This window comes from Octopus bimaculoides, chromosome 11, assembly GCF_046866305.1.
Source record: "Octopus bimaculoides isolate indiv1 chromosome 11, ASM4686630v1, whole genome shotgun sequence".
Lineage (NCBI taxonomy): Eukaryota > Metazoa > Mollusca > Cephalopoda > Octopoda > Octopodidae > Octopus > Octopus bimaculoides.
This window is the reverse complement of record NC_142938.1, coordinates 48872890-48895851: the sequence shown is the minus strand read 5'-3', so window position 1 is coordinate 48895851 and position 22962 is coordinate 48872890. Positions and strand designations below refer to the sequence as shown.

The window sequence follows — 22962 nt, the reverse complement described above, 5'->3', positions numbered from 1 at the left end:
AATAATAATAAAGAAATTATTTAATTTTTTTGAAAATCAGACTTTGGATAAGATATTTTTTGTTTGTTTAAATCAACAATTTTACCCAATTGCTGGAGAATAAACAAAGAGCAATGACTATGTACAGATTCAGCAGTGATATTTCTTTTCTTTCTTGGGGTTTTTCTGAGTGTTTATGCATTTTGTTTGAAATTTGGTTTTCTGAGGGGATTTTACTTTATTTTCTGGGGTTTTTCTTTTTTGTTAGTGGTTTTCAAAATTTTATTGGATTCAGTAAAATTTAAACGAAAACAGGAAAAAAATGCTAAAGAAAAAGAGAGAGAGAAAGCATGTATGTATGTGAATGTTGATAATTTTAAAACTGATCTAAAGGAAATTCATTAGATAAAATTAATCATGATCCATAATTAAGAAAACTTTTGATAAGGAGGAAAGAATTTAAAAAAGGAAAAGTTCGGCTAAATCACGTGCATAAGACTGTAATTTGCTTTCATTTTTAATGATGCAAAACAATGCTAATCCCTGTACAAACATCTAGCTTTGAATGACAAAGCTAGCCGTGAGTGGTTCTAAGATTTGAAAAATAAATGAATTTCACATTATATACTCATTCACCCACATGAACATACTTACATATACATTACATGTATATACAAATACAAATGCATGTACACATATGTACACACACACATATCATAAAAGGACAACTTTCAAGCATGTCAAATTGAAAACATGACCGTTTGAAATTAATCTCCTAAATTACAGATTGCTTTCCAATATTTCCTTATTAGTTCATATTTAGTTTGGAACATTAGGTTTCCTAAATCCATTAACACTGTAAGACTCTCAGCTTCAGAACGAAGAGATAGTAGTACTGACACGGTGTTGCTGACTTTATCAGTTACTACATCATTCCTATGATCCTTTTCTACAAACTAAAAATGAAAAATGGCAGCAACATGCCACTATTATCACTATTCGTTTAGATGAGGACATGAAGTAACTGAAGCATTAAGAAACTTAACGCCCTTATAGCAACTAATAGAGAAATAACAAAACATCTTTAGGAAAAAAAAAAAAAGATCAAACTCAAAGACAGGCATGTCTACAATATAACATACACATACACACATACACACACACAAAGGTAATATATACACACACTCACACATAACTATATTAAAATATTTTATTTTTAATGTTAAAAATAAAACTTTTTTTTGCAAGGAGAATTTAAATGACTCCATAAATGAATGAAATAGATTTCCGAAAAGTTTGCAAGATACTGCATATTCGCACCACTTCCCTTGCAATTTATGTTGCAGCATGTATTTGTGTGTGTATTTACATATTTGTATATCTGTGTGAGTGTGTGTGTGTGTATATATATATATATATATATATATATATATTATATATATCAACATATTTGTGTATATGTGTATTTGAGTGTACACCTAATATTTGAATATAAAGTACTTAAATATTAAATAGACATCAACCAATCCAGACCTTTCCAACTAAAATTTTAGATGTTAAATGTTTCCTGAATATGATTGTATGTATGTTAAGATCATCCAAACCTAGATTATAGATTTAACCAAAAAGTGTACAATGATAATCTTCCAATGAGTGGGTAGGAGAGAAGCAGTAGACATCATTAAGATTTTAAAATATAAGAAATGCCATGGAGCAAAGAATCGGAGATGTATTGTTAGATGTGTGTTAGCCATGCTAGGAGCTGTGAGAATTGTAATTTCACTTCTATATGATAATTTTATTTTAATAAAGTGTGAGGGATTAATGACGGGGTAAATCATGGGCTAAATCCCCACCCGAGTGCATGTTCCTGTATTCATCACACACACATATTCATGAGTGAGTGCGAATGGTATACTTGCATGTATGTGCATACATATTTATATATGTATATGTGTATATATCGTATCTATATATCTGTGGATATATATATATAAAAATATGGGTATGTGTGTAGACATATGAATATATACATATACACACACATATATACATGCATAAATATGTATATGAATTTATAAAATGTATACGTGTGCATGTGTATGAGTGTGTATGTATATATAAAAATGTTAAACTTTATAAATTTATATATACAGACACACACAAATGAATTTATAAAGTTTAACGTATATATATGCATACACACACACACACACACACACACACATATAATGAATCTATAAAGTTTATATATATATATATATATATATATATATATATATACACATACACACATATATATATATAATGAATCTATAAAGTTTATATATATATATATATATATATATATATATATATATATATATATATATATATATGTATATATATACATATTTATATATACACACACACACACACAAATTAGAGGATGATTGACTTAGCAGTTGATTACAAACAATGTCAAGCACAGTTTTCCGTGGAAGTAAATTCTATTTCATGAACATCTCTTCTTGCAACTTCGACAGACAACTACCATTCAGCATCTCCAACACCTTTTTGAAATACAGAGTCTTTTCCATTGAGATTCATAATTCCGTCTTTTAACTGGAACTTCCATTTATTCTTGTTTCGATGAATCTGAAAGAAGAGTATTGTTTGTGTTTTTCAATTAACAATACTTGGTTTTTTTGTTTGTTTGTTTGTTTAACCTTTTTAATATCATCAACCTGCTGTGATTGTCCCAGTTCTATGATGAAAATTCCATTTTTTTAATATAATAATTTAAATTAAAACCTACCATCAAAATTTAATGTTAATTTACATTCCAAACACCAGCTTGATAATAGAGTTATTATAATAAATTCTTTATTTTCAAAATCAATTGAAACAAAGACATTCATTATATCCATCCCTACATGCCTCTAACCTCCATCTATGTCACTGCATCTTTTGTATCACCTGCACTTCACATCATCTCCCTGTTTGTCATTTATTTAGTTTTATTATACTGTTGCTCTCAACCCCATTGTTTTTTAATGTATTACCACCTATCACCTCCTCCTCCTAGTACATTCACCATTTTCCAAGCCTCCATCCATATTCACCATTCACTACATTTGCTTTTATTCTCATCTGCCACAAACCTATCTCACTCTCACAAACCTTTCCACCCAGTCATCATCAATTCTCTGTCTCTATTCTCTCTTTATCCACCTTCTTGTACCTTGAAGGTATGCCGACACCTCATCTCCACTACCCTTTCTCCCTTTTCTGCTGGGGTAGCCATGTATCTCATCTACAACAAAACACCTGTTCCTATCCCTCTATCACACTTTAGCTTCAAAGCACTTGGCACTAAGTCACCTCCCTCAATACTGCACCCCAATTCAGTCAAAGAAGCAATATTTTATACATTGTTTTTATTTTTCCCCTTCTTTCAGATATATCTTATGACTGGAAAATTTGTTATGTACACTGTACCTTATTAAGACACAGCACCATTTTAATACTCATAAATACAGCCCAATCAAGGTCTAAGCTGAACCCTCTTGCTACTAAACTAAATTGCCTGAGAATGCCTTTGGTTCTATAATACAAACTTTCTGTTGTAAAATGATCTAAATTAAAATTTGCCATTAAAATTTCATGTCAGTTTATGTTCCAAACATCAGCTTGATGAGGACAAAGTTATTTTACTATATACTTCATTACTTTCAAAATGAACTGGAAAAAAAAAAGAGCGTAATTCAACAGATATATGGTAACAAAAGAATTAAATAATGTACATTAATATACATATCTTTCTGTAAATCTCACTGCACAATCAAAGGAATAGCATCTAGCCTTAAAGAAGTTGTTACATATTTACGCCTGAATTCGAAAATCTGCATCACCACCATAGATAAATATTTTAGCTCTGGAGAGTAGGATGCAAAGCACAGGTAAAATAATACTAACATACATGATGTGGTAAACTAAGACATTTGTATTAGTATTATATTCACTAATAAAAAAAAACATTGTTTATATTTTTGTAAAAAGAAGAAAAAAAAAGGTGGGGGGGGGGGAAACAATCTTGAAATTTTAATTAAATATGTAATGTTCTGAGGAGCAAGTTTGATGTTGACAGTAGAAAAAGTGAAGGTAAAAACAAATGTGAATACATTCATTTATGGAATAATCACTCGAGGTTACAATTTCTTTCTATATAAGAAAACTAAGGTGTGATTTTAAAGTTCTACTTATTACACGTAAATATGTACACATTCTCAAATTGTAAAAATCTGACAGTAATTAAAGAAAATGTGTTAAATAATAGCAATTATGAAGTGTCAATTAGGTGGCCAAACTTGTGTACAGTGACAATATTGAAGATAGGCCACCAGTAAAATCTCAGAAATATAACTGAATAAAGATAAAAACTCTACTCTGAAACAATGAACGGATGTCCTATGTTTAGAATCATCTCAATTACATTATACACAAGTGAGACATGGGCTTCTACAAAGAGGAAAGAATATTGACTGGCTATAATGCAAAAGGGCATGGAAAGATCCAGTTTAGGAATATCATTGTGAGAGCAAACCTAAAATGAAGTAATTTGAGTGAACAATGTGATCGCAGAGTACTGAAAACACAAGTTCCACTGGGTTGGACATGTTGCAAGGCTCACAAACAAAAGGTGAACCCTTACAGTTGCCAAGTGGTATCTAAGAGATCAGAAAAGACTGCGCATCAGGTCTCCACAACAATCATCATCATCATCATCAGCCTCTTTTAATGTCTGCTTTCTATGCTGACAAGCAGGAGAGCTGCACCAAGTTCCAGTCTAATCTGGCATGGTTTCTATGGCTGGATGTCCTTCCTAGCACCATCATACAGTGTGTGCTGGCTGCTTTTAATGTGGCACCAGCATCAGTGATTCTACATGGTGCTGGCATGAGTGCCCTTTATATGGCACCAGCACAGAGGGAAGACAATTCACTTAATTTGGAACAGGATGGAAAAGAAGGGCACAATCAAAAAAGGACGAGTGCATTGTGACCAGCGGTGTATAACATCCAATAGTTTGATAAATACAGGTGATATTAATATTTAAATAAAAACAAGACAGAATACAATGAAGAATATAGAGAATCAAATCGGAGTTGGTCTTACCTTTTCATACTGGCATACTACGACATTATCTGTGTCAAACAAATCAGTAACATCTCCATCACTAACATCATCTTCGGAATTCAAAGGTTCCTAAATTGGGATTAAAAAAAAAACTCAAATCATCATCATCATTATTGAACTCCTCCTCTCCGCCCCTCTCTCTCTGATACACATTTCACCAGGAAACAAGATGATATCACCATTGTCTAAGCAATGCCAATGCAAAAAAAAAAAAAGTCAAACATACACATGTAGTGGACTTCCATATAATAGATTCTGTCAAGAAAATTTCAAGAAGGCATTAGTCAACCTGGGGTGTCAGCGATGCATTAAGATCAAACCCAAAATTATGTCACTACAAAGCAAACTTCTTAACCATGCATATGGCTACATCATCTTTTACCACACTCTCGGAGTGGTTGGCGTTAGGAAGGGCATCCAGCTGTAGAAACTCTGCCACATCAGATTGGAGCCTGGTGTAGCCATCTGGTTCACCAGTCCTCAGTCAAATCGTCCAACCCATGCTAGCATGGAAAGCAGACGTTAAACGATGATGATGATGACCTTTCTATGCTTGTATAGGTTAAATAAAATTTGTTAAAGCAGATTTATATGATCAGATACCTTCCCTAAGACAAACCCTCATTTGTTTCCAAGATAAAGATATTTCCCTGTGGTTGGACCCATTTTTATTAAAAATTAGAAATGAATGATACCACTTGTATGACAGTGATGCTTGTTTGCAACCCTTGCATGATGTCACGACAAAGAGACACAAATATCCACCCATGCATGCACACATACATACATATATATATATATGAATACATGACAGGCTTCTTCTGATTTCCATTTACTAAATCCACTCACAAGGCTTTCGTTGACTTAGAGGGGGGCTATAGAAGATACCTGCCCAAGGTGCCATGCAGCAAAACTGAATCCAAAACTACCTGGTTGGGAAACAAACATCTTAACCACATAGCCATGCCCCCCCACCCCCCCACCCATTACCACCACGTCCCACATTTCATTATTTCGCTTAGGCACAGCAATACTAATGACCTGGTGTTTGGATTCAATATACATATGCTTCAGAACAAAGCATCAGTTGAGTAGAGCAGTAATAAGAAATTACATAAATAACAAAGGAATAAGAAATTATGTCATGTACCTTCATTAGCTTACAGCTGTTTCTGCTATAAGATGCAATGCACTCACAGTTGAGTTATTGTGTATTGCCCTGTAGTTTCATCAGTGCTTCAAATGAAGTTCAAGAAGTAATTTCTTATTTCCTTGTCATTTATTTAATATATATGGCCTAGTGGTTAGGGTGTTGCACTCACAATCTCGAGATTGTGGTTTCAATTTCTAGACCAGTTGGTGCATTGTATTTCTTGAGCAAAACACTACATCTCCCATTGTTTTACGATCACTTAGCCTGAACAGGTGCATCACACGTCAGGTGTCAAACAATTTGATGAATTCAGGAGACTCAAAAAAAGAAAACACTTTGCTTGTGGTAGAAGACATTGAGCTTAACCTTTCTGAGCTGTCTTAAATATGTAAAGTTGTCAGGTAACAGAATTAATGCAGTCCCAATATTCATATAATAAAATGCAAATACTGTTCTTCATTTTTTTCATTGTCACCACTTATCACTATTCCATGCTTGCATGGTTCAGACAGATTTTATTAAGGCAGATGTTCTTCAACCAGGTACCCTTCCTGTTGCCAACCCTCACCTGTTTCCAAGCAAGATAATATTTCCCCATGGCCAGACATGTTTTTGCAGAACATTGAAAACGAATGACACTGCTTGTATGACATTCGTTTTGGACTATCATACAATGTTAAGACAATGACACACACACACACACACAACGGGATTCTTTCAGTTTCTGTTTACCAAATCTACTTATAAGTCTTTTATTTGCCCAATGTGCTGCCCATTGAGTCTGAACTTGAAGTCATGTAATTGGGAAGCAAACTTCTTAAATCACACAACCTTGCCTGTAAAATAATAATGATAATAATGAGTCATTATCATAATGACTCATTAATTGACAGCATTCTTCCTCACCCTTCCTACCGGAGCATTCATAAGTCCATGCTGCTAACATTAACCAAGAACTTTTAAGGTAACTATGTATCAATTACCTCTTCAACACCTCCAGTTTCGACTTCTTCTTCATTTGCAGCCTCATCCTCCTCATCTTCATTCTCATCGTTTTCGTAATCATCTTCATCTTCAGAACTTGTGTCAGCTGCCCCATCAAACTGAATTATGCTAGTTGGCTGTCAAAAGAAATTTAACAATATATTTTTCAGATACAAATATACATTTATCTTTTATCATTTATTTTAATTCCATTTTATTTAATTCCATCAAAACTGACACTAACTTCAATGACATTCTTTTAAAAATATATAGCTTTAAATAGATAGCTGTTGAGTGGCTAACAAGAGTCCTACTGAGTGATGCAAGACACATTAAGCCTTTTTGACAGATCAATGTTGACAATAATACCTAGGTTGCATTCACCAGCAGATTTTTCAAGATTGGTAAGTAGGTAAATTGCAGACTATTCCTCCCAAAATGTATGGAGGTACACTTGTCTGCTGCCAACTTGAGTTACCAGTCAGGAATCTCGTGCTGCATTATGTTCAGGTCAGATTGCAAGATAGATCTATAATGTATAGGATCCTTCCTTTTTATCTCAAGGTACAGTTTAATGTCACCTCCATATCTAAACACAGTAACATGTACAAGTTAGCATCTATTTCATTAATGTATGCAACAAACAAGAGGACTGAGAACAGATTCCTGCAGGACACCAGACATCATTGCATATGTATCTTCAAGGATTTTTTGTTTATTGTCCCTCTTATATCACATATACACAAATAAATAACCACACACACACAAAACTTTATCCCATGGAATGATGTATATGAAATAGAACAAACAAATGGAAGATATTTGGAAGAATTCAGCCATCAAAGATCAACATCAACCTAAAAGAGAAAACTTGTGGTACTCACCGTTGAAGCATTTACTGTGGGGTGCAGGACTTGGGTGGATGGAGCAGAAACAGTAGCAGTGGTGTGTACTTGATTATGAACGAGTGTGTTTGCATTGGGAACTGTGATGGTTGCCGTGGCAACTTGTGGTGATGACTGAACAGCTTGTTGTGGAATGTTAGTTACTGTGATAAAATGATTATTAGCTGCCACAGAGAAAAAAAAGAGAAAATTAGAAAGAAATTAGCAACAAAAAGAATTAAAAAAAAAAACTTTTTTATCAAGACATTCTGATGCATTTTATCAATTTAATATCAACCTTCCCATGCTTGTATGGGTGAGACTGAACTCATTGAGGCAGTTTTTCTATGTGCAGATGCCCTTCTTGTTGGCAGCTTTCACCTGATGCCAAGTAAGGCAATATTTTCCCTTGATGTTTTTCACATTAAACTGAAAATTAACAATATCACTTATATGACAGTGATGCTCATTTACAACCATAATGTGATGAAAAGACAAGAGTACACACATACACACACACACATATATATATATCACAAGACAGTTACCTATAGTGTCATGCAGTGGGATGGAACAACAGACCACATGGTTGGCAAGCAAGCTTCCCAACCATGAAGTCATTCGACTAATTGACAAAGATCCACACTTGAAAAAGACTTCAACCCCAAACTCACAATGATGTGTCCCCTCTGTGCATCTTCTCCCACTACTACTGCAGCCCCTGCTCTCCTCAAACAATTATATAACTAATCCTTCTTCTCAGACATAACTGTATTCTCATCCCCTTTTTATGTCACACACACCCAGATCCAAAATCCTGAACACTTTTCCATCAGTGGTTCTCAACTGGGGTCGGTCCATGCACATAGTAAAGTAGGCATCCACAATAGTATTTTAAGGCTCTATGAAAAATTTTGCTTTAGATTTATTTATTACAAGAAACAACTAGATTTCTATCTCTAACGTTTTACATAGTACAACATAGACAAGTTAATGTGTAAAAAACAAAATAGAAACTTTGAAAGATGTATCTATAAAACTAATTTTTAAATGCTAAATGGTTATGGGGTCCTCTTCCTCACCAGAACTGTATCACCTAAATGACTGAAATAAATACATAATCAATCAATCAATCATTTCTTTTAACGTCAACTTTTCCATGCTAATATAGGTCAAGCCATATATACGGCATTTGACAATTATACAAATACTTCTATATACATATCTAAGCACAAATCCTATAAATTATTGATGAGAAATGCATGTTCCAGCTTTTGTTCATATGCACATTAATATTTGTGAGTGTGTTGAGTGTATGCAGACATGCATATGTGTGTGCATACAAATGAGTATGCATCCATGCAACAGTGTTTAGGAGTGAATGTGTGTTTTTGTGTCTGTGTGTGTGTATGTATGCTGACAAAAATATCAAAGTTCTTACCAGATGGTTGCAGAGAAATACCTGCAGCTAATTGTTGCTGGAACAATCCAGTTGTGAGAGCCATAGCAGCTGTCTGAGCAGGGGTACTCTACAATATATAATAATAATAATAATAATAACAATAATAACAATAATAATAATAACAATCATCCTCATTTAGTGTCTGTTTCTATGCTAGCATGGGTTAGATGGTTTGATTGGAGCTGGTAAGCTAGAGACCTGTACCAGGCTCCAGTCTGGTTTTGGGTTGATTTCTACAGCTGGATGCCCTTCCTGATGCCAACCACTGTAATGAGTGTAGTGGATGCCTTTTACAGGTCACTGGCACTGTCCACAACTATGGTTTCACTTGGCCTGGCAAACCTCCAAAGGTTTCAATCATTTGTCATCACCTCCATAAGACCCAACATCTGAAGATCATGCTTCACCACCTTGTGCCATGTCCTCCTAATAATAACAACAATGGTTTCAAATTTTGGCACAAGACCAGCAAGTTCAGAGGAAAGGGTAAGTCATTTACATTGACCCCCAGTGCTCAACTGGTGCTTATTTTATCGACCTCAAAAGGATGAAAGGTAAAGGTGACCTCGATGGATTTGAACTCAGAACATAAGGACAGATGAAATGCTGCTAAACATTCTACACAGCTTGCTAACACTTCTGCCAACTTGCTGCCTTAATATCACTGTAATATTGACAAGTTGTTTGTTATCTAGCTGTACCAAGTTCAAATTCTGTGAGCCTGGAGGAGACAGAGAAACACATTTTGGTGTAACCCTCACTGGAATCACAACATTACTCACTGAGGAGCACATGTTATGAGTTGGGATACGTTTTGAGTAGTATACATCATAAGGTGGGTTACACAGTGACGAGTGTATACTATAACTATAAAGCAAACACGGAATATAAAGCAAAGAAGAAAAAAAAGAAAAAGACCTACCAATTCTGTAGTACCGGCAGGACGAGTTATTTGAATTGGGACTGATATTGCTTGAGTTAACTGATTTGACATTACTGCAATGACAAAAATATTTAAAATCATTTTGGGGTAGGTTTGATTACACAATAAATATTTGTTGCATAATTGCATAACCAAAGTGAATTAATGATTTGAGAGGGTAAAAAATGACAATAGGTACTTTAAATCACGACCATTCATATACCATCACACACACACACACACACACATATATACATATTTTCACTTTTTCAATGTCCACTTCTCCATGGGTTGGATGAGCTTATTGAGGCAGATTTTTTTAAGGCCAGATACTCTTCTTGTCACCAATTCACACCCATTTTCAAACAAGTTAATATTTCCTGTAACCAGACATTTTTGCAGAATACTGGAAATGAACAACACTTTTATGACAAGGATGCTCATTTACAACTATAGCACTATGTCAAGACAGGGAGACACCAGCACACACACGATGGACTTCTTTCAGTTTCCATCTACCAATTCTACTCAAAAGGCTTTCCTCAGCCTTGGACTATAGCAGAAGACACTTGTACAAGGTTCATGCAATGGGGCAACTAAACCCAAAACCATGAAGTTGGGGAGTAAATTTCTCATTCACCATGCTTGCATCTTATATATCAGCAGCAGCAGAAGCCTCTAACAGCCATGTCTCATGCTGGATGGTTCGACAGGATTCGATGAGTCCAAGGACCTGCATTATGTTCCGTTGTTGCTTTGGCAGGGTTTGTATGGCTGTATGCCCTTCCTAACACCAACCGCTCTACAGTGTGCACTGGGTGCTTATCTCATGTCATTGGCACTAGTAAGGTTACACACATACATAATGGTATATATTAAAGGTATATCAGTACTTCAATAAACAATGTCATTATTTATATTCTGGCACCATTCCCTTAGAGCAGTTTCTGGAACTTAAAGGTACAGCAGAAATCTTCTTCCTGAAGCTCATTTAATAGCCCCTGTGATTCTATAGGAATTTCATTTGCTCCCACAAACTTCACTCCTTCAGCTTTAATTTCATTTTGTGCTCAAGGCATACTTCAAAATGTCACTCATTATAACTGAATGTCAAGAGCCAAAGACAAAATTCACAAGAATCCCCAAATAGACTTCATGACTTAGTGAACTGATGGATTGTTCAGTCATTGTCCTCATAAATGAATTCACAAATTTTTTCCATATTTTGGGAGGTTTTGTTAGAAACTGGTAACCCTGAACTGACACCTGATCAGCTTAAAAATACATGTGCAACTCAAAAGCCTGACCAATTATTTTCAGGGTTTTGAGTTTCATACAAAATTTGATGTTGGCATGTTAATCAAATTTGTCAGCAACTGGAAAATCAGAGCTGCTGCAACACGAGGCTACAAAACCTTGTGTAATAATTGAACAACTAGAATAGCATGAAGTGTATTATTTATGGGTGACTCTGTAGGTTGGTTATCTATGATCACTGGCTGCACATGCATTGTTGTTGAATAGTGCAATCATAGTACATGCAATCCAGAATGTTTCAATTACATGATTATATATAAGAGAGAGAGAGAGGAGAGCCCTGTTATTGTGTCTTAAGACAAGGATGACCTGCTAGAAACAGCAATCAAATCTCCCACATGTCATACTACCAACTTAAAAATAGGACAGATTGAGTAATGTAATTCAAGATACAAAATATTTGAGAAAGTGGTCAGGGATCAAAACACTTTTGATCATAAGTCTGCTCAATCAAGGTTAATTAACCTTGGGCTACACAACTAATACATGTACAGATAGATATAGACAGATAGATAACAAACATGGCTGAAGTAATGTGTAATGTATTAACCTTCTCATTACCAAATTTCTACTAATATACACTACCTTTGTTTCAATGAATTTTGAAAATAATGAAAAATTCAATAAAATAAAATGACATTGTTAAGCAGTTGTTTGGAACATGATTTAACTCAAAATTTTGATGGAAGGTTTTAATTCAAAACACTTTAAAACAGGAAATTTGTATTATAAACCAAGCAGCAGTCTCAGGTGGATTGGTAGGAGTGGCTGTGTGGTAAGTAGCTTGCTTACCAACCACATGGTTCCGGGTTCAGTCCCACTGCATGGCACCTTGGGCAAGTGTCTTTTACTATAGCCTCGGGCCGACCAAAGCCTTGTGAGTGGATTTGGTAGACGGAAACTGAAAGAAGCCCGTCGTATATATATATATATATATATATATATATATATATATATATACATATGTATGTGTGTATATGTTGTGTATCTGTGTTTGTCCCCCCCAACATCACTTGACAACCGATGCTGGCGTGTCTAGGTCCCCGTAACTTAGCGGTTCGGCAAAAAGAGACCGATAGAGTAAGTACTAGGCTTACAAAGAATAGGTCCTGGGGTCGATTTGATTCGACTAAAGGCGGTGCTCCAGCATGGCCGCAGTCAAATGACTGAAACAAGTAAATGAATAAAAAGAAAAGAAAGAATAATGTGTAAATTACCTTTACAAGGCAGAAAAAAATTGTCAACAATTTATGGATAACTTTTACTGCCTTGTGAGGGTAATTTGCCTATTATTGGTGCTGTTCTAATGGCAATGTTAAGTTTAAAAAAATATCACCATCTTGTTTGTATTGTACAACCTTAAAACAGTTGTTGCTGGCATTATTATTGTAACCAACCATAGCTCTACACTGATTAAGTAAGGTGCAACAAGTATATATTAATATTACAATCAAACAAATCTTCTGCTACCCTACCAACCATGGAATGTCACAGTCTTATAATTCATAGTTGTATACTTCTTTTTAGACAAAAAAAAACATTATTTTGATTAAAACAAATGTTAATGGAGACAGTTTGCTTTTTTAATAACAGAAATCATCATCATTATCATTTTAATGTCCAAATTTCCATGCTTGCATGGGTTGGACATAATTACACAGACTTTCAATGACTGGATGCTTTTCCTGTTGCCAACTCTCACTCATTTCCAAGTTAAGTACTATTTCCTCATAACCAGATAGGTTTCACAGAATATTGAAGACGAATGACTTGTCAAGACAAGTGAAATCGTAGTCGTGGTGATTAGCGGTGTCATGTAAGTGGCACCCGTGCTGGTGGCACATAAAAAGTACTCATTACACTCTCGGAGTGGTTGGCATTAGAAAGAGCATCCAGTCAAACCATCTAACCCATGCCAGCATGGAAAATAGACACAAAGTGATGATAATGATAATGATGTAATGTCAAGACAAGGAGACACCAACATACACACACACACAGATGAAGCCTCCTTTCAGTTTCTGTCTACCAAATCTACTCACAAGGCTTTGGACAGTTTGGGAGCTATAGTAGGAGATACATGCTCAAGTGTGACAGTGGAGTTGAACCCAAAACCATGTGGTTGGAAAACAAACATCTAAAACACACAGCCACTCCTGCACTTGTGTGGTTAATATGACTCAAACTGGTAAGTCAAGCAGCAAATGCATTCCATTGTTAATTCATTGTTCCTTCAACAGTCTTCAGCAGGATGTATATAATAAAATCATAGCTTTTAATTATATCTTCCATCAACACTAAGTGATATTTCTTAATTCCTGATCTGCAGCTTGTAGTTATGGAAACATTCTAGTTCCATTCAGTAATTAAATACAAGATTTATTGTTAAATGTCACTACCAGATAATAACAGATCAAACCTATTGCAATTCTTTGTAAAAGAACTTCACCTGATAACTCAGTTCTGTAATTATTTAAACCTACTTGAAACATTTCATTAATAATAATGGACACACAGGCATGATTATGCCTGTTATAATGTTCACTTCAGAACCATCTGGTTTTAGTTTCAATCTCACACAGCATAATGCTTTAGGCAAATGTTTTCTACAACAACTGCAAATTGACCAAAGTCTTGTGGATGAAGTTTTGAAGGCAGAAGCTCATCAAAGAATGACCTGTGCCAGTGGCACGTAAAAAGTATCCAGCACACTCCGTTAAGTAGTTGGCATTAAGAAGGGCATCCAGCTGTAGAAACCATGCCACAACAGACAATTGGAGTCTGGACAGCTCCCTGCTAGCCAGCTCCATGTCAAACCGTCCAACCCATGCCAGCATGGAAAGCAGATGTTAAATGAAGATGGTGTATTTAGTTAAATGAAGATGATGTATTTAGTTAAATGAAGATGATGTATTTAGTTAAATGAAGATGATGTATTTAGTTAAATGAAGATGATGTATTTAGTTAAATGAAGATGATGTATTTAGTTAAATGAAGATGATGTATTTAGTTAAATAATATAATTGATTAAACGCTTAAAGACAAGAGTCACAGCATGGCTGCAATCCAAAAAGTGAAACCAATAAAAGAATTGTTTTTGAAATATATTGACTTAACGTTAGAGATTTTCCCTGGTGGTTGACTGTTTGACCTTACCTCCATCCTGCTGGAAAGAATTGCTTAGGAATGAATAATTTCATTTTCCAACCACTCTTTTTTTTTTTCTTTTCTTTTCAACAAGTTAATGCCAGCATGGAAAACGGATGTTATAGGATGATGAAGTCACCATCAAGCTTCAGAATTGCATAGTAAAATACATTACTAATACAATATCAATTTTCAATATTTTTAAGAGGTCCAATAGCTGTGATGTTCAACCATTTTGTTACTATATTTCTATTTAAATGCACTGCCTTTGTTTCAATTCATTTTGGAAATAATGAGGAATTTAGTAAATTAGTTTTGTCATGATTAAGCTACTGTTTGGAACATAAATTAACATGAAATTTTGATGAAAGGTTTTAATTAAGATCAGTTTAAAACAGAAAGTTTGTTCTCAGGGGCAATCTCAGGTTGGGGTTAATAGCAAAAGGCTTAAGGTCATTAATTTAATTTAAATCTTAATGCATTTACTGTGTTGTGTTGCTGGGCAAAGTATATCACTCCATGTACCTCAGATTCCTGGCTGACCACATTAGCAAGATGATCTATGGGTACAAACCATTCTTTTCTTTCTTTTTTCTTGTTTCAGTCATTTGACTGCGGCCATGCTGGAGCACCGCCTTTAATCGAATCAAATCGACCCCAGGACTTATTCTTTGTAAGCCTAGTACTTATTCTATCGGTCTCTTTTTGCCGAACCGCTAAGTTACGGGGACGTAAACACACCAGCATTGGTTGTCAAGCGATGTTGGGGGGACAAACACAGATACACAACATATACACACATACATATATATATATATATATACATATATACGACGGGCTTCTTTCAGTTTCCGTTTACCAAATCCACTCACAAGGCTTTGGTCGGCCCGAGGCTATAGTAGAAGACACTTGCCCAAGGTGCCATGCCGTGGGACTGAACCCGGAACCATGTGGTTGGTAAGCAAGCTACTTACCACACAGCCACTCCTGCGCCTATATTCATTCATACATACACACAAACATTGTCAAAATGACCATATCAAAGTTAAACGCAATGGGAACAACATGATTGATACAATAAAAGTTATTTTATACATTGCCTCATCTTGAAATAATCAAGGCTTACGATAGAAGAAGAAAAAAAAAAGAAAAATGAAAACTTAGTATATTTAGAAAGGGAAACAAGGAAAATAAAGATACCTTTCTGTTTTCCAGCAATTGTCTGTGATTGTGTTGCCACAGCGTAAGGACCGGAGAAAACGTGTTCTTCTGTTACTGAACCAACAGCTTTTGATTGGATCATTTTATTTTCCCAGGACTTGAAATAAATAAATTAGAATTCTAACATGTCTCTACAGGCTTAAAATGAAACAAACATTCTAAACAAAAATCTGTACAAAATGATGGAAGGCAATTGGAACACAAATTGATTATCCTCATCCACAGACTACCATACTATAACTTGTTTAACATAACAATGTATATAGTCCAACCTATGTCAGCATGGACAACGGACATTAAATGATGATAACAGGTCGTCAAAGACAGCTTTTCTTTCTGTTAGGTGTAACTTCAACTCTTTTCTTGTTAGTGACTAGCTCATTCCAAAAAAAATCAGGTGTGACAATAAGGATAGCTACCCAGACATCACTCAAGTGATGTGTATCAAATGTCAGCTCCCTAACTAGAATGCTTTTGGTACTCAACCATTAGAATAGGTAGCACTATGATAAAGGCACATTCTTGTGATTACCATGGAAACAAGCTGGATATGCCAGTCAGCAATACATAAAACATGGTTGTTACAGACTTTCAAAAATAAATTGCAAATACAGGTGGAATAATCGAATATTTTCTGGACAAACACTTCTGGTGCGTAACTAATATAAAGGACTACAGCGTTATTTACCAAATATTTTGTGCTTCATCACCGAAAGCTGGTCCTTCCAGTTGAACCTACAGTAAGGTCAAACTTTGTTTGAAGCCAGTCCACATTGCATTAGTTAAAAATGGTATGCACATGTGTATGTGTGTGTGTCTGTGTGAGGTCAGTATAATATTTGCTTTCATGTCTTCTCATGCAGATCTGTCTTTGGTTGCAGACAATGTCAACCCTCTCAACCAAAATGTGAATAAAAGTGATAAGGAATAGAAGGTAGAATAACAGTGATAGTGTTGTGTCAACACCACCAGGCGAAGAAGTAGGATCTCCCAAGACATATAAATAGAGGTAGTCTGGCCGTGGTAGGTGTGTTGAGTAGCAGTCAAGCAGCTGTTGTGTAGCGGTTGAGTAGAGGTCATCCGAAGGTGCTAGATAGCAGTAGCGTTGAGACATAACAGATAGGGATGAAGACTTCTGAAGAATACAGACGCAAGCATGGTTATGTGGTTAATAAATGTGCTTCATAACCACTTGGTTTCGGGCTCAGTCTCCCTTTGAGGAACCTTGGACAAATGTCTTTTACTCTTGCCCTGGGCAACCAATACCTTGCGAGTGTATTAGAAAGATGGAAACTGTGAGAAGCTAGTTATGCATGTGGGCATGCAAATGCACATGAATGTTGATATTTTTTGCATGTCACTGTTTAAGCAAATAACAGAGATGTTTATATTCCTTGTTGATATTATGACCAATTACTCTACACTTTTGAAAGCCTGTAGAATGAAGAAAAATTATTAACTTGAAAATAGGTGAGAGTCAGCAACAGGAAGAGCCTTTAGTTGTAAAATCCTGCCTGGAACCAATTCCTTTCTCAATCAAATTAGCATGGGAAAATGGACATTAAATAAACAAATAACTTACATGGATTGTAGTGAATTCTGAGTGCAGGATAACAGTGACTTCTTGACATATCAGAACAATATTTTTGTTGTTGTTATTATTATTATTATGACTTAATGAGAGGAAGAAGGGCAATAAGTATGACCTTTACAGATTCTTCTGGATTGGTGCAGGGGTGGGGGAGAGAGAGAGAAAGAAACAACAACTCATGGGTTGCTGTAACAGGAAACAGCATATTATCAAATTATCTATGCTCAGATGGGAGATGATGCAAAAGTTTTCAATAGAAGATCATGTGTTCTTTTTTCAAGATTATGAACAAAATTAAGGGAAGTAAATGACTTTCTTCCATTTTATAACTTTTTTTTATCAGTTTCAGTTACTGGACAATGGCCATGCTGGGGTACTACCTTCTAAGGTACAGTTGATTGCATTGGGAAGATGATACAGAATGTAACTAAATACAACAATGTATTTTGTTGGATGCTCTACTGTTTCTGCCATGTACCCACCATAAAAGATACTGAAATAATTTATGGGATAAATAAAGATTAAAAAAAAAACTCTTAAAATGTGATTAATACCTGTCGTAATTCTTGCAAAATCTGTTCATCGACACCTTCATCCAAAAAGGCTTCCCGTACACTGGTTATTACATCGTCCACAACTGTCTTATAAAGTTTAGGCTGCAAAAGAAAGATGTTAAATTACTGAGCAAACACTTCTCATTTCATCAAAAATACTAGAAATAATTCTTTTATGGTTAACATATTGGACAAGTAATAACATGGTCACAAGTTCAAACTTCTACAGCCATCAGGATGTCTGTTTAAAACACAACTCTATCTGCCTTAGCATATCTTACTAACAAATTGATTTCCTATTTATGTAGTTGGATGATCAACAGTTACTAGGACATCCACCTGCAAAACAATTGTGCTTACAATATACAATACCTACATTTTCAAACATTATCCTGTCTTTTTCATCAAACATTTAAGAACAAATATGAAAGAATAATTCAGATTTCTTGGAATGACAATCAAGTCCAAAGATTTATTTAGAAGAATAGTATAGCAAATCAGTCAACTCTGTATCTGGCTAGTATTTTATCAACCTGAAAGAATGAAGACAAAATCAACTTCAGCAAGATTTGAACTCAGAACATAGAGAACTGGAAATACTTTAGGTACTTAGCTTGACAATACATTGTCTACCACTCCACCAATATAATAATAATCCTTTCTACTAAAAGCAGAAAGGCCTGAAATTTTGGAGAGAGAACTAGTCGATTACATTGGCCCCAGTGTTTTCCTAGAACACAATTTATCGACCTCGAAAGGATGGAAGGTGAAGTTGAGCTTGGCAGAATTTGAACTCAGAAAATAAGGATATCCAAAATGCCACTAAGTATTTTGCTTGGCATACTAACAATTCTGCCGGCTTGCTGCCTTGACAATAGTAATAATAATAATTATTATTTCTACTATAGGTACAAGGCCTGAAATTGGGAGAGGGTTAGTTGATTACACTGACCCCAGTGTTCCACTGGTACATAATTTAATTTATCAACTCCAAAAGGCTGTAAGGCAAAGTTGACCTCAACAGAATTTGAACTCAGGACATAAAGACACAAAATACTACTAAGCATTTTGTTCAGTATGATTCTGCTAGCTTATCATCATCACAATAATAATAATCCTTTCTACTATAGGCACAAGGCCAGAAATTTGGTGGGAGAGCATTAGTTGATTACATCAACCCCAGTGCTCAATCCCAAAAGGTCAAGTGTAACTGACCGAAATGGTCGTGACTTCTGGGACTTAACTGAAGAAAGAAGGCTACGAATGACCCGTCTTTTTTTACCTGTCCTAATTGTTGTTTCTCTTGTCTGCCTTGTATCATCTATCTGTCCAAATGTTATATTGTACTCTTTTGTGTTTTTGTTCCATTTATATATATATATATATATATATATATATATAGTAAGGCGTGACTGTGTGACAAGAAGCTTGCTTCCCAACCACATGGTTCTAGATTCAGTCCCACTGCATGGCACTTTGGGTAAGTGTCTTCTACTATAGCCTTGGGCTGACAAAAACCATATGAGTGAATTCGAAAGATGGAAACTGAAAGAAACCCATCATATATATATATATATATATATATATACACACACACACACACGTTTGTATATGTGTGTCTTTGCGTCTGTATTTGCCCCCACCATCATTGCTTGACAACCATTGTTAGTGTGTTTACGTCCCCATAACTTAGTGGTTTAGCAAAGAGACCAACAGAATAAGTACTTGGCTTAAAAATAAGTCTTGGGGGTCAAATTGTTCGACAAAAGCAATTCAAGGCAGTGCTCCACCATGGCTGCAATCAGATGACAAACAAGTAAAAGAATATATAAAATACAGAACTTGCTATAGTTTCTATCTTCCAATTTCACTCACAGATAGCCAATTTGAGGTAATACAAAACAACTGCCTGGAATACTATACACAGGGTATGAACTTGAAACCACGCAAGGCAAACTACTTAACAAGACATCATGCCTGCAGTTATATCAAAATATCTTTTTATGAAATTCATCCATCAATCTGCCAATAAAAATATGTGTATCTAATATATCAATTTGTCTATGAAAATCTATCTAAAGTAAATAGTGAAGAAGAAAAATATAATCCCATCCTCAGTGCAATGTTTCTCTTATTGGATTGGACAAAACAAATGCTAACAATGCATGCACAGATCACAAACACAAATGATGTCCTCAGTCACTCACAAGCAGAAATCAATGTGGAAAGCTACACAGAGCTAATTACTGTTGGATAACCCTGGTCAACATTGACTGAACGCATGGCAATCAATCAAAAGATTAAGAATGAAGAGCAACCATATGAGTAATACATTGTGATTTCGTCTGACCTGGGATTAATTTCCATATTGTACTAACATGTGATTGATTGGGTAGGACAATGACGAAGATGCCATATAACAGTGAATATAGATTACTATCATATTGCAAACCACATCTTGTTTAGCAGCCATCTTTTTAGATGGCCAGGTAGAACTTAAAAGTAACAAACTTGCTTTTATTTCTCTAACCCCCTATACAACTCTTTCTTTCCAAAAGTTTCACACAAAAAATTAACCATACATGCTTTTTCTCCAAAATAGCATTATCCTTCTAGAAACAAATCTGTAGCAATTTTAAAACAATGTCACTTGATAACTTTACCCAGATGGCTCAAAGAATCTAACAATATATTGAACATTGTCCCCTCTGTCTCAGAAAACTAGAAATAACAATTTCACAAACTCATTTAATTCCACATGTTAAAATTAAATAAAACAAAGTCAACATATATAATAAAGTCAATGGTTAAAAAAAAACCTTTAGTAGGAAAGTCTACATGAGCTTAACAAGTATATAGAAACAACAAAGTCACCAAATATATTCAATTCTTGAAAATGAAACTGAAATTCTGGAGATATCAATTATGAATTTAGGAATTTATTGTTCCAAAACCAACTGTAAAAAGCTAAAACAATATGAAAAATTAACATGTAGCTATTAAACATAAAAACCTAACTACTACAAACAAATCAACATGCATATAACTGCTGATGTATGGAGTTAATGGTAGGGGGAAAAAAAACCTTGGGTTGTAAAGTCTACATAAATTCAAACAGGGTACAATAAACAACACACAGCCCAAACATATACAATTCTCGAAAATGAGACTTTCATGGCCTGGAAATGTTTTTATTCTTTTATTCGTTTCAGTCATTTTGACTGTGGCCATGCTGGAGTACTGCCTTTAGTCGAGCAAACTGACACAAGGACTTATTCTTTGTAAGCCTAGTACTTATTCTATCAGTCTCTTATGCCGAGCCGCTAAGTTACGGGGACGTAAACACACCAGCATCAGTTGTCAAGTGATGTTGGGACACTGAACTATATATATATATATATATATATATATAACGGGTTTCTTTCAGTTTCCATCTACCAAATCCACTCACAAGGATTTGGTCGGCCTGAGGCTATAGTACAAGACACTTGCTCAAGGTGCCACGCAGTGCGACTGAACCTGGAACCATGCAGTTGGTTAGCAAGCTACTTACCACACAGCCACTCCTGCGCCTATGAATATGAATTTTGTAACTTTATCACTCCAAATCAGCTGTAAAACAAACTAATTAGAAAATACATAAAAATCTAAAATAAAAAGGATAAAACATGAACAGATTTTGTGTATTCAATGAAATATACACACACGCATATATATATGGATGAGACACAAGCTCAATGTCAACACCTCTGATAATCCTTAAAAAAAGAAACACCCACTGAAAACGAATCGATACTACAAAGAATTAGTATATAATACGTATCATGCGACAGCTAATTAATATTTCATAGACATTGTTCAATGAGATTTTAGACTACTACTGCAGCAATTTGTTTAATAACATATGAATATATATTATAAGTTACATTAGTGGATAGAGAAAATTCAGACTTTCAACTATTTTTCAATAAATTCACCAATTCTTCTGTCACCATTTCAGCATGGGTCTCTCTTAATTATAGGTTACTTATTAAATTACAATTAAGACAACTAAATGAAAACACCTCCCATTGGTTTAAATGCCTTTATGCATATTCTTAACCATTTTATTATTTCACAAATACAATTTTAGACAATACAAGGAAGTTAAGTAAGTAAAACAAGTAAATGAATATTTTTAAAACCTTGATAACATCTTATTCATGAGTTTGGTGTATTTTTAAAGTTTATTTTACTGCTTTTGTAGCATTGACAAAATAAAAATAAATTTTAAAAAACTGGGGAAGTTGTTTGAAGTCTGGCAGTGGGCAGAAGACATTAACACAAGAAAATGGTAAAGTTTTAAGAGAGAAGAAAAAGAAAAAATCAACACAGTAGCAAAGCTATCCCACAATAGAATTAAGTTGTCATAGATAAAAAAAAAACCACATAAGAGGAACTAAGGAAGACTAAAGCAGCAGCAAATATAAAGCTAACAGAAAACTCAGTGACAGACTTTAGCTCAAAGCCTACTATTGGTGATATGAGTTTAGTTCTTTTGATACTAACCTGTCTGGGACCATCACTAGTT

At 34.9% G+C, this 22962-nt stretch overlaps 1 protein-coding gene across 1 annotated transcript in view; it reads right to left on the bottom strand.

Annotated features, from left to right (window-relative positions):
* Positions 1 to 2376: 2376 nt before the first annotated feature.
* The window catches only part of LOC106870844 (transcription initiation factor IIA subunit 1), a 44489-nt gene continuing 23903 nt past the window's right edge, over positions 2377 to 22962 (bottom strand). Inside the window, exons 2-9 of the mRNA XM_014917076.3 lie at positions 18393 to 18494; positions 16227 to 16344; positions 10563 to 10636; positions 9620 to 9707; positions 8179 to 8363; positions 7294 to 7431; positions 5137 to 5226; positions 2377 to 2616 (exon numbers count right to left, since the gene is read on the bottom strand). Of these exons, the coding sequence (XP_014772562.1) occupies positions 2509 to 2616; positions 5137 to 5226; positions 7294 to 7431; positions 8179 to 8363; positions 9620 to 9707; positions 10563 to 10636; positions 16227 to 16344; positions 18393 to 18494 (903 nt within the window). The 3' untranslated portion in view covers positions 2377 to 2508. The remainder of the gene's footprint in view (positions 2617 to 5136; positions 5227 to 7293; positions 7432 to 8178; positions 8364 to 9619; positions 9708 to 10562; positions 10637 to 16226; positions 16345 to 18392; positions 18495 to 22962) is intronic.